General features: G+C 46.3%; 2 protein-coding genes across 2 annotated transcripts; both read right to left on the bottom strand.

The window, feature by feature from the left end:
• Positions 1–3,346: 3,346 nt before the first annotated feature.
• On the bottom strand, positions 3,347–5,827 carry LOC123077098 (uncharacterized). The gene is made up of 3 exons (XM_044499311.1): positions 4,848–5,827; positions 4,448–4,677; positions 3,347–4,319 (listed from the first exon to the last, which is right to left on the bottom strand). The coding sequence occupies exons 1-3, from the start codon at positions 5,683–5,685 to the stop codon at positions 3,576–3,578; spliced, it is 1,812 nt and encodes a 603-aa protein (XP_044355246.1). The 5' UTR covers positions 5,686–5,827; the 3' UTR covers positions 3,347–3,575.
• Positions 5,828–13,919: 8,092 nt separating this feature from the next.
• On the bottom strand, positions 13,920–16,402 carry LOC123077097 (uncharacterized). The gene is made up of 3 exons (XM_044499310.1): positions 15,423–16,402; positions 15,023–15,252; positions 13,920–14,894 (listed from the first exon to the last, which is right to left on the bottom strand). The coding sequence occupies exons 1-3, from the start codon at positions 16,258–16,260 to the stop codon at positions 14,151–14,153; spliced, it is 1,812 nt and encodes a 603-aa protein (XP_044355245.1). The 5' UTR covers positions 16,261–16,402; the 3' UTR covers positions 13,920–14,150.
• Between the last annotated feature and the right edge of the window lie 494 nt (positions 16,403–16,896).

Raw genomic sequence — 16,896 nt, 5'->3', positions numbered from 1 at the left:
CAAAGAACCCAACAAACAAGCATGGTGAGGGAAGCCAAAGCCTTCCGGTGTGCGGTACTTGGCTTTGACATACTGGACCACCACTCTTGGTTCTTCGCTTCGTTGCCCAAGTGGACTTTCACACGTCCAAAAGCTCCATCAACTTTCAAAGATAACCCTGAGCATGACTTACCTGACAGCAATGACTTGCGCATCCTCGGTAAACTGGTGCCCTGCACTCCCTCAGGTTTCAGCACAAGTCGTACACCGGAGGCGGCCTCACCTTCAGGGGAGGAGAGTTCTAGAGTCTCAACTTTTTGTTGGCCGGGGATTGCGGCATCACCGACTTTGCCCGCTGGTGCAGCTCCGGCAATCGAAAGGATCATCTGGTCTTTCCCCACCACAGCTAGCCTCTCTGGAGGGGAGGCTATCACCTCGTGAAACTGGACGAGGTCGTTGAGCTGAACGGCGACTGCGACCCAGGCCCGGTGAGACACTGTCTGAGTGCAACGATAACCATGCCTTCAGGGTCAAGAACCTGGAACTGCGGGTGCGGCAGCTTCGTGAGCGCCGTCAGTACAAGAATCCACAACAAGTGCCCTGGAATGAAGATGCCGCAACCTGAGGGGGGCGGGGGGGGGCTGCTGATCACAATCTCTCTCAGTTTGATGACCATATAATTGGATTTGTATAGTAACATGCAATGTATGGGTGTGTAAGTGTAACTGATCCTTTGTACCTCCTAAGACATCATTATGCTTGTGTGACATGTGTTTGTGAGTATTAATTCCCCTGTATTGTATGGTACGGTACTGTATGTATTTCACACGTGTTGTGTAAAGAGAGTAGTGTGCCTATTATACTCCTCTGGTTGTCAAGTGACAGAGATAGGCAAAGAAGCTGAAATGGGAGCCAGATTACACACAAAGGTTCAGTTTTGCAAGGTTCAGTTTTGCAGCATAGTTCTTCTTGTTTGGGGGTTATTGCTACTTGTATGCCATTATTATGCCTCAAAAGTGGAAGCAATTTGCTAACCAGTTGTTCCCATTAATGTCTTGTGCTTGCTTTCCTAGCTAACAAAATGTATGGATGAAAGCAAAACAATAATCTCTTGTGCTTATGCTCAGACTCAGAGTCTCCTAATGACTTAGCGTAGCAAAATGCCAAATGCCATGGTGCAACAGGTTAGACGGGATATGCTGGATGCATGCGGGTTGCCGCAACACCAGCCAGAAATTAAGCAGGCAAATGCGGACCACCACATGACCCGCCTAGACCGCGAGCCCCCGCATTGGCAAGTGCAGGCTGGCTCTCCCTTGCTTGCCTATCTTGCTGTGACACATTCTGAAATGTTAGCTACGCTAGTATTTGTGCAGTTCAAGCATCAGTTCTGTTCTGTTTTAGATAAAAAGAGTATCAGTTTCTGTTAAATTTCCTCATAAGATGCTGGTTTTGAGTTGGGGATCAGTGCGCTCTTTGAACAGAAATCAAATGCCATTGTTATTCATTTTAGAAAAATGATTATGTTTACAGATTGTTGTACTACAATTCTAATTCTTCAACCGAATTTCAAATAGTTCTTCCAGGTCTGGATGTTTACCTTGTTGATTCAGCATTGCCATTACAGCCCTCCTAATCAGTTTGTTGTCCAGCAATCCTTTTCGCTGTACTTCATATCTTGACAAATGCCTTGTGAATTTTCCAGAGTATGCCTAGCAGTACAATCAAATAACCAGTCATTATTATCCTTTGCATCAGGCATAATAATACGAATCTCACGTTGCCACCGTGCACGGAGAGCTTTGAAGATGTATTGTCATCCTGAACACCACTAGCCAACACAAGCAAAACCAGCATTCCCATGCTTCAGGTGGTCTTATTCTGAAGGCTGGCTGAACTGTGTGAAGCAGAGCCTCATTCTAACACGCCAATCCAGAGGCCTTCATAACTTAACATCATTAAGGACTAAGGAGGCTAAAGCAATAGAGCATACCCAAGGAAGGAAGGATGATTCACACACAGGATTAGCACGGTAATTTAATAGTGAGTGAGGGCTTGCATGTGTCAGCAAGCAAACCCATGAAGAAGATACTTTGGTAGGGTAAGAAACAATGCATGCAGATGTTATGTTTTGTAATGCATAAACTGGCATCATTATCCAACCATACATGCATGCAGGAACACCTGTGATCATAATGCATTTGCAAAATGTGCCTTGGATCAATCTCACACCACACCAGCTGATAACTTCAGTTTACACACGACTGAAAACATGACAATGACTACTTACTGGACGCTAATTAATCAGACAATCTCCTGATGGGAACAAATAAGGGGCGTCATGCACCTGAGGTAAATTCACTTCTTTCCTTGAATAAAACCAGACTACTCTATTTAATCAGACAAGAAAGCAGGTAGTAGCAGTACAAACAATAAAGTCAGCTATGCTACCAGAATAATACTCCCTCCGTCCGAAAATACTCGTCGGAGAAATGGATCAAAATGGATGTATCTAGAACTAAAATACATCTAGATACATTCATTTCTGTGACAAGTATTTCCGGACGGAGGGAGTACAAGTCAGTAAAACCAGACTACTGACTGGACTCTAATTAATCAGACAATAAGATAATCAACACAGAAATGCTTCCACACAACATATCTTAAAAGTATCTTACATACAATACGTGATCGTTGGACACTTGTATTATCCAGGAGAAAGTGGAGTGCAACATGAGCAGCAGTAGAGGGCACACAGTAATACGCATTCTGAAGGTTGTGTTATTGCTTCACGTGGCCTTATTCTGAAGGCAAGCAGAACTGGTTGAAGTAATACTGACCTAGCCAATCCAAAGGCTTGCACTGATACAGCCCTGCATAACTTACCTTCACTAAGGAGGCTGAAGCAAATAAAAAAGCATAGCCAAAGGAAGGAAAGGATGTCAGAAAACCTGTGGAGATACTTTGTTAAGAAACAATGCGCCCACATGTGATTTTTGTAATGCATAAACTGGCATGCATGCAGGAACATCTGTGACCAGTAATGTGACCGATCTCATGTCACGCGCAACTGATATATGGCTCCAGTTTACAGATAACTAAGGAAGAAAAATTGTATTGCATGATGAAAACAAATAAGCAAGTGTGTCATGCACCTGAAGAAGATTCACTTGCTTCTCCAAGTAAAACCAGATTGTCTCTGTCTAATCAGACTGCATAAACTGAAAAAGGAAAATGCTACTGCATAAACAGTTTCTTCAAGCAAATGTGTCATGCCAGCAGGTAGAAGTCTCATGCTATGCTACCATAATAATACAAGTCAGCAACCACAAGTATAGTAATTAATCATAGAACAGACCATAGCAGATTAATCAACACAGAAATGCTTTCAAACAGCATATTAAAAGTCACAGTCGATACACAACCAAACAAACAGTTGCCTGGTGCATCAGTCATAGTTGGACAGGTTATATATATAGCTAATCCGATGCAGATGCATAGCATAAGGCATAGTTGGACACCTTACATATATAACTAAACACGATGCAGAAATACTACTACTATAGGAACTTCAACAAGCTAATACCAAGCAGTTCTTAAAAGATTCGTTCCGTGTCAGGCTCTCCATTCAGCCCCACTTGTGTGAACGCAACCTCTGGTTCATCCCTTTGAAAATCCCAGCCAACACCCGCAAGCATCTCCATGTCCGAAGCAAGACGGGACCAAGCAACACAGATCTCCACCTCGGCACCGAGGAGGCAACACCGACCACGATCTATGTTGCATTCTTGGGCTTCGAAGCAGACCTGAGCTTTTGCAGGGAGAACGCCGGGTGGTGCATAGGCCTGTATTTCAACTTCCAGCTGTCCGCTTGGTTCTACAGAAACAACTTGCCTTGACAGATAAAGGTATCCATCTGAATGCGCAGGTCTTCTTCCATCTTTTGAATCAAGCAGCAAGATTTCCCCAGACGAAGGCTGAGCAACATACTTGATTTCACCATCACTGTCCTCCATAAGTTCCCGTGATGCTGGGGAGCAAGCAACCCGAACACCATGTCCAAAAGGCCACGCCCCATTGTCTTTGACGACACGTACGCCAAAGATGGTGGCCTGGACCGAACCTAGAAATCGCTCCAAGCGTAACTCCATCGTGCAGAAGCAGTTCTGAAAGCAGATGGTGGATACACCAATACGGCATTGGATATGGCGGTATGTATCTGTGATCAACGGCCTGTCCCGAGACTTCACGCTGCCTTTCACCATAAGCTGGACCTCATAATTAACATAGTCCTCAAAGAAAACAGCGCGAGACGGGCCGATCAGGTGCAGATAAGGATCCTGCATGCAAAAGCATCACCATATCAGCCACAGCATTAATTAATAATCAACAAGGGAGGACGCAGGCAGACAGACAAGAAGATCCCCAAAAGAAAATGGAGAGCAAATTAATATACCAGCAACCGTACATTTTGAGTAAGTTTTTGGGAGTTGCTCCTATCGCAAAAGAAGAGAAGGTTGCGGTTGTAGTCCACGCCATCACGGGCAGCGACCACACCATACACAGACAATGGAAATTTGAAGCCGCCTTTCACCTCTGTAAGCTTGACAGAGAAGATCTGCACGGCAGGTTCTATGCCAGCGCCGCATGGGATGCGCCCAGGTGCCAAGTGTGTAAACTGCATGGAACTCACTGTCGCTGCACCCAAGTAAATCGGCTGTCAGAAATCTAACATGAACCGATACGTGCTAGATAAGCAGCAGAGTAAATCCCCTATTCCCTTGTTAAGGAAGGACAACCGTCGAGGGTAAACTAATTAAATTAACCAAGAATGAGAAAACAAAGCCGCATGGTTAATTACTACTCACTCTTGTTAAGGAAGTGGCCGCTGCGTCGGCTAAACGCAGTCTCCCAGCCACGACGGAAGGACTCAAACTTGAGCTCCTCGGTAGACATCACCCTCTTCTCCTTGGCTAATTGTGCCTCTGATTTGCCTCTGTCTACCTCATCGTCGTCAACACAATCAGTGTCAGCTCGATCATGGCCATCACTGTTTATGGACACTTTTGCCGTTGTGTTGGTGGGAATGGGATCAGGTTTCTCTGATACATCGGTATCTTGGGCATCTGCCTCCATCACTGCCTCAGCATCAATCTCCGAAATTGGTGTGGAGCCGGTGATCCTCTGGACCCCCTCCTCCTCCATGGCTGGCTTGCCACACTCCATCTCATCCTCTTCCTCGTCGTCACCAGAACCATCAGCGCCATCATCATCATCTGAAATTGGATCTGCTCCTAATGTCGAACTCAGATCACTGAGACCATTCATATGCTTCCCCGAGGGGTCCGACAGATCAGAGATCGCGGGGGAGCTGCGGGCAGTTCCGGCGGTTATCCCCATCCGCTTGCGCAAGACCTTGATACGATTGTCGAGAAAACCAAGCCCCTTCTGCGTGCCCAGACTACGGTAGGAGTTGGAAGAATCGAACCTCTCCTTCTCGGGCGTGCCCTTCTCCTTCTTCTGCTTCTTCTTCTTCTTCTTCATCAGCGTATTGCGGAGGTCCGTGAAGAACTCGAGCTCATCAGCAAGGTCAGCTCGATTCCTCTTGCGACGAGGCTGATTCCGCTGCACGACCCCCTCTTCCATCTGCATCTCCAACTCACGAGGCGTCCGCACCTCCTCTTTTGCCGGGCTGCCACCCGCCATCGCTCGCCCTTTTGCGGTTCCCTCGCCGCCCGCCGCACCCAGCCGCCGCCGCCGCCGCCGCCGCCTATCTTAGGGTTTCACGAAAGAGGGATTTTGTTTTTCTTGAGCGATTCTAGGGAAACTTTGGGCTCATCAGTTCGGGCGAGGGGTGGTTATACTTTTAGTTTCTCTCTCAGCCGACCCGGCCCGGCCCGGCCCGGACAAATAGATCGAGAAGCACCGCCCCCGCCCCCGCCAATGGGATGGATCCCTCTAGTCCACACAAGGTTGTTATTAGTACTCTATAGGCCCGTAAGGGTTTCTTTTTCCTCTCCTTATTTAAAAAAAAATTGCAGCCTTGAATAAACGGAAATGATAAATCCCGAACTTTCGATGGCAAGTTCAGCCAACTAAACCTGTCATCCTCGCGTCACTTGCCATCGAAAACGTTCGATCTTCCATGGTCAAATTCCGAACGTTCGGGATTTATCCAGGTCCTAAATAAATGGTGCGCCTAGGCGTTAACCGATTGATTTCAGCCGTCCGATTTGTTCCTCCCAGCCATTGGATAGGTCAACGCACGCATGTCGTTCTTCTTCGAATCGCGCCAATCAACCTCCTGCTTTGATCTTGTTTAGTAGTAGCAAGGCAACAACATGCAGTCGTTGCAAGCATCACGATAACTGTCGGCAAGCGCTACATCGCAGCACCAGGACGCCGTCAGTGAGCGCTCCATCGCAGTCCCGAGCATTCCATCGCTGCTCCGAGAGCCGTTGCTGAGTATTGCATCACAGCACCGGGAATTGCCGACGAGCGCTCCATTGCAGCATTGGGATTCGTCGGCAAGCACTCCATTGCAGCACCGACAGCTACATTGCAGCTCTGAGAACCGTCATCGAGGGCTCTATTTTGGCAGCTTGCATTGCATCACAGCATCGAGAGCCATCGACGAATGTTGCATCGCAACACTAGCAGTCGTCATCACCGATGCGCTAGCGCAACCCCGTTGCAGCCTCGGTGGTTGCCTTGTAGCATATGCATCGTCGGTGGCGTTGTGGCGACACCCCGTTGCAGCACCTCCAGCGCCCGTCGTTGCCCGTGCAGCACTAAGGGTCGACAACGAGCCCCGTTCTAGCACACCCCCCCCCCCACTAAAACACAGCAGTGAGCGGTTGTCATCCTTTCACTTTTGCATCCCTGGCTGCAAAGAATGGTGGTTTTGAGGCCTGGTGCTCTCGGTTACGAGCGTGCTGATAACGTGTTTCGAGTAGAACGAGAGACAAGGCAAAATGATTCAAGTGTCATCTTTATTGATCATGTTCACGTATATATACAATCCCAAAGGATGCATCCAAGAGAAGCGTCCGTTGCAAAAGGCGTCGATCGGGAGGAGAGGAGCAACCGTTGGGCAGTTGCCAAAGTGGCAACCGCATGCATGGTGCGGGAATGCGGGGATTCCCTTAACTAACCGCTGGGGTTAATTAGTTTTAACACTCCCCCTAATCACCGCTTAACCGTGTGTTTGATCATCATCTTGATTAAGTCTCCTCAAAAACCATGTGGGAAAAAAAGTGAGGAGTATAGTATTTGATATGTTGCCAAACTCCTGCAAACCCAGTGGGAAAAATAAGGAGAAAATGATGCAACATATAATGGTTATTGTCTCTTTTAACTCAATACGAGATGACCCATAGAGTTCAGAGGACAATAAATATGTCGTATATACTTTCCCAAAAACCCCGGTGGGGAAAACAGAGAGTATGACATATGATCTCATGTTGATATTACCTCATTAAAAACCTTTATGAGAACCTATAAAGTAAACTCATGAAGGAAAAAAGAGTATAATATGATGCTTTGAACAGGAACAATTCAGGAAGATACCCCCCCCCCCCCCTGATTCTTGCATATTCCGAAGTCGTCATATACCAATTCCATGAACACATTTCTAGAACATAGAAGTTGGTAGAGACCTGGTGAACAAATCAGTCGCATGATTTGACGTGCAAGATATGCAATATAGTGATATTGCTTATATGTAATCTGTTTGCATCTGGGCAACACAAGAAACATTATCGTTGAGATAATGGTTGGTGGATGTAGCCATGAGGTCTGTTTCGAAGACTCTTCATGAGAGGGCTACTACACCTAGTAGGAACACTAAGCTTGTCTACGATCTGACATAGTGGGGATCTGATCGATGTATCCAATGATATCGGTGTTCACATTTCTGTGAAACTGAAAAACCAGGACAAGATGTTTGATGCCTTGGAGATATCGAAAGATATTCTTGAGTACCAACCAATTGTGTTTGGTGGATCCAATGACATTATGAAACGTTGAGTCCCAATATCTCATTTCCATCATCTCTTGGTCTAAACATACCTTTCTCTGTGTCTAGAGAATGAACTACCATGAGAGTTATGGATGGATAAGATTTGTCCACAATGAATTTCTCCAATATATTATGGATATAGACAACATAGTATACCATAATGTATGAATGAAGGTGCTCAATTTGTAGTAACGAGCGGTATTTTGGTTTACCCAAATCCTTCATTTTAAACTCCGTCATTTAGATGATTACATGTGTCGTCATTGCAGACACACAAACATGGATAATCATCATTTTAGGAGTAATCCTTCTGAATAAGGAACTCACTATGTCGGTTGTACCAAATGTACCGATGATAATAATAAGTCATATGGTGACTTATTGATTTTACACAATGTATGTTGCATTTTGTACTTTGATCCAGAATTGAGGTTCCATCGGAAATCAACCATATATGTCTGAATCTAGTGATCCACATGGATATGTGAATCACTACATCTATCAACTGCAGAGATAGATGATTTTGTACTGCCAATGATATAAGTTATCGGAAAGAGATTCCACCTCTGGAGAATAGTTGGGTATCTGCGTGAACCCTTGTGCTACAATACTTGCTCTTTGTTTCACCACCTCGTTGTTCTCAATTCTGTTTCCAGAAGAAAACTGGTGTAGGTATTGCTTATGAATACCTTCCCATTATTGAGCAAGATCATTTCTACCTAGATTATACCCTTTGCTTGAGTTCAGTCCGAGTGTTGTTCACACTTTGCCATGGCCATGGTCTTTGGATCTGAATCATTTGAAAGGTTTTTGCAATCTAGTTGAGAAATGTATGTCGACAATTTGTAGACTTCCGGTTATATGATTCTCCAGAATCTATATATCAATATATAGTTGATGGAAATATCGTTACCCATGGTGACTGCTCGCGATTTCCCAATGCGATTGAGTCGGGTATTCCGATGTCCCGGTCATTGTGTGCACTATGACCTGGGTTGGTGGAGGTTTCCGTCCACTGGGTGTATACTACCCATTAGGTGTCTGTCAACGTGAAATTGACTTGCATTTACTGATTCACAGGCCTTGATATCCTTGCTTGCGAGAAGCTGAATCCTGATGTATTTCTGCCATACATCTCCCCCTGTTGCTTTGAACGGGGAGTGGAGTGGATTTTGCTGGTACCTCCACTCTTTCAGGCATACTTTTGCAAGATTGTAGGATTGTGTGACACCTTTATAGTCAGTAAATGAATCTGGCAGGTTATTTGCAATGTGTTGCAAATCTTCTGAACGCATGGTTCAGATCTTTGAGTACGTGGATTTGAGGCAGAAATGTGTTGAACATTCCACTAATTTCCTGGCATTCTTTATGGTACTTGAAATCTCCCCCTAATGCCTGGAAATGTTCCTCATTGAATCAGCATACTGGCCTTAAATAACTCCCCATGCGAGGGGCTTGAGGTATCGACGAAAATACAGTTATTCCTCACATAGATCCCAACTATATGTTGAGGGGCCAATGATGTATGCCGGGTGGTGATATCGGTATGCAACCGAATTACCGCAGATAGGAAATACTTGGTAGATATCCACATATCAAAGATAGAGGGGAATAATATTATGCAGTTCTGTCATGAGCGTGTAAAACTGCATGACTCCAACGTAAAGTTGGTAAGTTGCAATTCCAAAGTAAAGATAATGCAATGAGCTTAACTCTTTGGATAGGATTCTACCAAACCATTTTGAGTCTAGACATTAGGACAAATTGCTAAACTTCAATCCAAGGCCATAGAGAAGGCACTCAAGGAGAATTCTGCAATGTTATCCATTCGATTTGCTTGAAATCGATGTCAGGATAATGAGCCAATGGTTTCGTGTGAATAAAGCACACACTTAAGACCATCATGTAGATATGTCTTTTAGAACCATGGAATACCTGAATAGTCTAGTCAATGGATGGGAAGAGCCACTTACCTCAACTTGATGCATTCAAGGAGTCTGAGTGGTTCAGCGTAGACTTTAAGGTGTGCGAGCCTTAAAATTAGCTCCCCTGTGTCACTTGTAGTGCACATAAAATCCAAATGTTATTAGAATTTAGCATCATAATAATCATAAACCAGTGGAATTTCTGATAGTTTCGGTTTCAACCCAATGTCATGATGACCAAGGTAGGAATGCCAAGTTTGTCATGCAAAAGACACTCTGAAAAACTATCTCGTACGCAACATGTGCTACGGGTTTTGTAGTATGTGTAGTGCAATGCCGATGATACATAGAGAATGTGCTTGCCATATCCGTTGCATATGGTAAAGAGAAGGTATTTCTCTTTGTTGTCATCATAAGTTTCGCCATGGAAACTATTTTGACGGATACCTCTATAGTTTAGTAGGGTACGAGTTAAACCTGGGAAGCAATAAAGCATCCCGATGTTACTCGGGTACCCACAGGGATAGTAAATATGACTCGAGTTGAGCCAACAAATACCTCATCGCGTCTAGCGATTTTAAATTCTCCTTTCTCTCAATGAGAGTGGAAACATTGGACTTCCCTGAGTATAGAGTTTGTGGTGCATATGTCCACAAGGCACATATCATTTTTCATCGGATTGACTCACGTAGAAATCTATATATAGACATGAAGATTCTCTGTATGAAAATCACTGTCAGATATATAGAATACATACAAATGTATTTGTATCAAAATGCTGATACAATATATTGTGATATACAATATATGATGACAACAATACTTATGTTGTTGTAACAACAACGTAAATGGACATTAATTATATTGACCACTCAGGAGATTGAAAGACTATTCATAGTCTCCAAACATGTCGGTTGAGGCATATTCAACCATCACATTCTCTGTGCCCATAGGGTCCCGTCACAGCTGGTGATGTCGGATGGAAGGTTGATGTAAGATTCAAACCTTTGCCCTTGAGGTTCATTGTATCCCAGGAATTGCTGATACAGAATAACCAGATGCTGAGATCTGAATCTAATGCCTTATGATATATAAGACATCATTTTTCTGTTAGCGGTGTGATCCTGACAAGAGGTGAATCCAGGATTGCACATATTATCCCACGAGACACAAGAGCGATCATGATGTCCATGGCCCAGATAGGGCAGTGGTGGCCATTGAGGGCGAATGCCTCAAATTCTATAGCCATATGTTACCTCTATGGGTAAACCAGAGATAATTAATTTATGATCAGTAAATTAAAGACCATCATGGTTGATGTTGTATTGACCTTAGCAAAATTAATGGGTATTTCAAGAAGTTATCTTGAAACCATTAATGTGAATCTCAAATTGCTAAGTATGACACCTTGAAGATAATATCCAAAATGGAGTAGATCTCGTAGCACTAGGGAGTATAATCTAATGAAATCACTAGATACTCACTCGTAATGCCTTATGTCATTACTTAGAAAAATGTGAGGGAGAACACTTTGTAAAGCAATTATAATGTCAAAATGACAAAATATAGGCTTTAACAGTAGTGGTGATAATCTGCAAAGCAGTACTACCTTGTGATCCCAACACATCGATTTGAAAAACAACACTTAGAATTTTGCATCTTTATTTGCAAAAATTGAAAAACTCAATTGCAAATAGACGTATTAATCTCGACATGTGGTGAACATGGAAATATATACATCATAGAAATATTCCGGAATGCATTGTACTCAACGGAGAAACAGTACTATAGAAGTACTTAATTTATCTTTGCAAGAGATCGGAAATCTCAATTGCAAATATATGTAATTAATCTCGACACGTGTTAAACGTGAAGATATATAACATCAATTTAGGATCTGGAATACATTGATATTCAACAGAAGACAGTACTAGATGTACTGATTTTAACAGTTTAAAGCCGGAACTAACCATCGCTTAAAATACTGTTAAAGCACAAATGAACTAAAAGCTGAAATGTGCTAGACGTCATGTTTTAGCCGCTCATGGGCCATGGCTTAATTACCAACCACATGCGCGTATGCCACGTGAAGGCATGTGTGGCAGCCCACGGTCTGGTCAACCGAAGAGATAAGGAAATAAGTCCTCACTAGAGATGAAATCTCCAGCGCTGGATCCCTCACTCACGGAGACTACCATAGAAATCCTCTCGCTCTAGGGGCTCCATGTACCAGTGCGCCGGAGCGGCTGCTCGACGGCGAGGTCGTTAGGAGAAGGCCGATAAGACGGCGGCGGGCGCCGGAGCGTGGCGCAGGCGGAGGAGTGGCGGGCGTCGGGGACGGCAGGCGCGACGGCCGGCAGGGTCCGCGTCGACAACCACATCGCTGGCTTCAGCTTCAACAACCGCAGGGGTTGGAGACGGCAGCGTCGCGGTTTCGTCGTCGTTGTCGCCGATTATGACGACGTCGTCCGGCCGGCCGGTGCTCAAGTCCCGGCGCGGCGGTCGATGGCGGCCATGGTGCGGCCGTAAAGCCTCTCCGCGAGCTTGCTCCAGCCCGCGTTGGCGTCGGCGTGTTCTGCGAACGCCACGGGCACGAAGCCAGGAGGCCGCGGCTGAGCGCGGGAGCGCGGCGCGGCCGGGCAGCGGCCTTGGGCAGGAGGGCGCGCAGCCGGGCGGCCGGGCGCGGGGGCGCGTCGCAGCGCGGAGGCCGTGGTCTGGGGCGCGGCGCGGAGGGCGCAAGTCTGGCGGTGCGGACGAGCGCGTGAGCGCGGCCGAGGCGCGAGGCGGCCGATGCGGTCAGATGGCGATGGCGCAAGGCGCGGCGTGGCCGGGCGGAGCCGGCCACGGCCTGGCGCGGGCGGCACGCGGAGGCCGGGGAGCGGCGCTGACGCGGCCAGGAACGGCCACGGCGCGGGCGAGCGTGGCCACGGCCGGCGACGAGGGCGCGAGGCGCGGCCGTTCGGCAAGTTTTGAGGCCTGGTGCTCTCGGTTACGAGCGTGCTGATAACGTGTTTCGAGTAGAACGAGAGACAAGGCAAAATGATTCAAGTGTCATCTTTATTGATCATGTTCACGTATATATACAATCCCAAAGGATGCATCCAAGAGAAGCGTCCGTTGCAAAAGGCGTCGATCGGGAGGAGAGGAGCAACCGTTGGGCAGTTGCCAAAGTGGCAACCGCATGCATGGTGCGGGAATGCGGGGATTCCCTTAACTAACCGCTGGGGTTAATTAGTTTTAACAAAGAGTATCTGTTCTCATCATCTCTTTTTCTTTCTGCAAAAAGCAACCGGTGGGTGTATGTTGAGGATAACTTCAGTTTACACACGACTGAAAAAATGACAATGTCTACTTACTGGACGCTAATTTATCAGACAATCGCCTGATGGAAAAAATAAGGGGCGTCATGCACCTGAGGTAAATTGACTTGTTTCCTCGAGGTAAATTCACTTATTTCCTTGAGTAAAACCAGACTACTGACTGTACTCTGTTTAATCAGACAAGAAAGCAGGTAGTAGCAGTACAATACAGTACAAGTCAGCTATGCTACCAGAATAATACAAGTCAGTAAAACCAGACTACTGACTGGACTCTAATCAATCAGACAATAAGACCAATGCAGATTAATCAACACAGAAATGCTTCCACACAACATATCTTAAAAGTATATTACATACAATACGTGATCGTTGGACACTTCTATTATCCAGGAGAAAGTGGAGTGCAACTAAGGAAGAAAATTGCATTGCATGATGAAAACAAATAAGCAAGTGTGTCATGCACCTGAAGAAGATTCACTTGCTTCTTCAAGTAAAACCAGATTATCTCCGTCTAATCAGACTGCATAAAATGAAAATGAAAAATGCTACTGCATAAACAGTTCCTTCAAGCAAATGTGTCATGCCAGCAGGTAGAAGTCTCATGCTATGCTACCATAATAATACAAGTCAGCAACCACAAGCATAGTAATTAATCAGAGAACAGACCATAGCAGATTAATCAACACAAAAATGCTTTCAAACAGCATATTAAAAGTCACAGTCGATACACAACCAAACAAACAGTTGCCTAGTGCATCAGTCATAGTTGGACAGGTTATATATATATAGCTAATCCGATGCAGATGCATAGCATAAGGCATAGTTGGACACCTTACATATATAACTAAACACGATGCAGAAATACTACTACTATAGGAACTTCAACAAGCTAATACCAAGCAGTTCTTAAAAGATTCGTTCCGTGTCAGGCTCTCCATTCAGCCCCACTTGTGTGAACGCAACCTCTGGTTCATCCCTTTGGAAATCCCTGTCAACACCCGCAAGCATCTCCATGTCCGAAGCAAGACGGGACCAAGCAACACAGATCTCCACCTCAGCACCGAGGAGGCAACACCGACCACGATCTATGTTGCATTCTTGGGCTTCGAAGCAGACCTGAGCTTTTGCAGGGAGAACGCCGGGTGGTGCATAGGCCTGTATTTCAACTTCCAGCTGTCCGCTTGGTTCTACAGAAACAACTTGCCTTGACAGATAAAGGTATCCATCTGAATGCGCAGGTCTTCTTCCATCTTTTGAATCAAGCAGCAAGATTTCCCCAGACGAAGGCTGAGCAACATACTTGATTTCACCATCACTGTCCTCCATAAGTTCCCGTGATGCTGGGGAGCAAGCAACCCGAACACCATGTCCAAAAGGCCACGCCCCATTGTCTTTGACGACACGTACGCCAAAGATGGTGGCCTGGACCGAACCTAGAAATCGCTCCAAGCGTAACTCCATCGTGCAGAAGCAGTTCTGAAAGCAGATGGTGGATACACCAATACGGCATTGGATATGGCGGTATGTATCTGTGATCAACGGCCTGTCCCGAGACTTCACGCTGCCTTTCACCATAAGCTGGACCTCATAATTAACATAGTCCTCAAAGAAAACAGCGCGAGACGGGCCGATCAGGTGCAGATAAGGATCCTGCATGCAAAAGCATCACCATATCAGCCACAGCATTAATTAATAATCAACAAGGGAGGACGCAGGCAGACAGACAAGAAGATCCCCAAAAGAAAATGGAGAGCAAATTAATATACCAGCAACCGTACATTTTGAGTAAGTTTTTGGGAGTTGCTCCTATCGCAAAAGAAGAGAAGGTTGCGGTTGTAGTCCACGCCATCACGGGCAGCGACCACACCATACACAGACAATGGAAATTTGAAGCCGCCTTTCACCTCTGTAAGCTTGACAGAGAAGATCTGCACGGCAGGTTCTATGCCAGCGCCGCATGGGATGCGCCCAGGTGCCAAGTGTGTAAACTGCATGGAACTCACTGTCGCTGCACCCAAGTAAATCGGCTGTCAGAAATCTAACATGAACCGATACGTGCTAGATAAGCAGCAGAGTAAATCCCCTATTCCCTTGTTAAGGAAGGACAACCGTCGAGGGTAAACTAATTAAATTAACCAAGAATGAGAAAACAAAGCCGCATGGTTAATTACTACTCACTCTTGTTAAGGAAGTGGCCGCTGCGTCGGCTAAACGCAGTCTCCCAGCCACGACGGAAGGACTCAAACTTGAGCTCCTCGGTAGACATCACCCTCTTCTCCTTGGCTAATTGTGCCTCTGATTTGCCTCTGTCTACCTCATCGTCGTCAACACAATCAGTGTCAGCTCGATCATGGCCATCACTGTTTATGGACACTTTTGCCGTTGTGTTGGTGGGAATGGGATCAGGTTTCTCTGATACATCGGTATCTTGGGCATCTGCCTCCATCACTGCCTCAGCATCAATCTCCGAAATTGGTGTGGAGCCGGTGATCCTCTGGACCCCCTCCTCCTCCATGGCTGGCTTGCCACACTCCATCTCATCCTCTTCCTCGTCGTCACCAGAACCATCAGCGCCATCATCATCATCTGAAATTGGATCTGCTCCTAATGTCGAACTCAGATCACTGAGACCATTCATATGCTTCCCCGAGGGGTCCGACAGATCAGAGATCGCGGGGGAGCTGCGGGCAGTTCCGGCGGTTATCCCCATCCGCTTGCGCAAGACCTTGATACGATTGTCGAGAAAACCAAGCCCCTTCTGCGTGCCCAGACTACGGTAGGAGTTGGAAGAATCGAACCTCTCCTTCTCGGGCGTGCCCTTCTCCTTCTTCTGCTTCTTCTTCTTCTTCTTCATCAGCGTATTGCGGAGGTCCGTGAAGAACTCGAGCTCATCAGCAAGGTCAGCTCGATTCCTCTTGCGACGAGGCTGATTCCGCTGCACGACCCCCTCTTCCATCTGCATCTCCAACTCACGAGGCGTCCGCACCTCCTCTTTTGCCGGGCTGCCACCCGCCATCGCTCGCCCTTTTGCGGTTCCCTCGCCGCCCGCCGCACCCAGCCGCCGCCGCCGCCGCCGCCGCCTATCTTAGGGTTTCACGAAAGAGGGATTTTGTTTTTCTTGAGCGATTCTAGGGAAACTTTGGGCTCATCAGTTCGGGCGAGGGGTGGTTATACTTTTAGTTTCTCTCTCAGCCGACCCGGCCCGGCCCGGCCCGGACAAATAGATCGAGAAGCACCGCCCCCGCCCCCGCCAATGGGATGGATCCCTCTAGTCCACACAAGGTTGTTATTAGTACTCTATAGGCCCGTAAGGGTTTCTTTTTCCTCTCCTTATTTAAAAAAAAATTGCAGCCTTGAATAAACGGAAATGATAAATCCCGAACTTTCGATGGCAAGTTCAGCCAACTAAACCTGTCATCCTCGCGTCACTTGCCATCGAAAACGTTCGATCTTCCATGGTCAAATTCCGAACGTTCGGGATTTATCCAGGTCCTAAATAAATGGTGCGCCTAGGCGTTAACCGATTGATTTCAGCCGTCCGATTTGTTCCTCCCAGCCATTGGATAGGTCAACGCACGCATGTCGTTCTTCTTCGAATCGCGCCAATCAACCTCCTGCTTTGATCTTGTTTAGTAGTAGCAAGGCAACAACA

This window comes from Triticum aestivum, chromosome 3D, assembly GCF_018294505.1.
Source record: "Triticum aestivum cultivar Chinese Spring chromosome 3D, IWGSC CS RefSeq v2.1, whole genome shotgun sequence".
Lineage (NCBI taxonomy): Eukaryota > Viridiplantae > Streptophyta > Magnoliopsida > Poales > Poaceae > Triticum > Triticum aestivum.
The sequence above is the reverse complement of the archived record's forward strand: the minus strand, read 5'-3'. Positions and strand labels throughout refer to the sequence as shown.

Bases quoted from the DNA above. Each gene is read 5' to 3' on its own strand.
- LOC123077098 (XM_044499311.1), bottom strand. From the start codon at position 5,685: ATGGCGGGTGGCAGCCCGGCAAAAGAGGAGGTGCGGACGCCTCGTGAG. The intron at 4,678-4,847 runs GTGAGTAGTAAT...ACTTGGGTGCAG, and splicing joins CGGCCACTTCCTTAACAAGA to CGACAGTGAGTTCCATGCAG. The intron at 4,320-4,447 runs GTACGGTTGCTG...TTTTGCATGCAG, and splicing joins CCCAAAAACTTACTCAAAAT to GATCCTTATCTGCACCTGAT.
- LOC123077097 (XM_044499310.1), bottom strand. From the start codon at position 16,260: ATGGCGGGTGGCAGCCCGGCAAAAGAGGAGGTGCGGACGCCTCGTGAG. The intron at 15,253-15,422 runs GTGAGTAGTAAT...ACTTGGGTGCAG, and splicing joins CGGCCACTTCCTTAACAAGA to CGACAGTGAGTTCCATGCAG. The intron at 14,895-15,022 runs GTACGGTTGCTG...TTTTGCATGCAG, and splicing joins CCCAAAAACTTACTCAAAAT to GATCCTTATCTGCACCTGAT.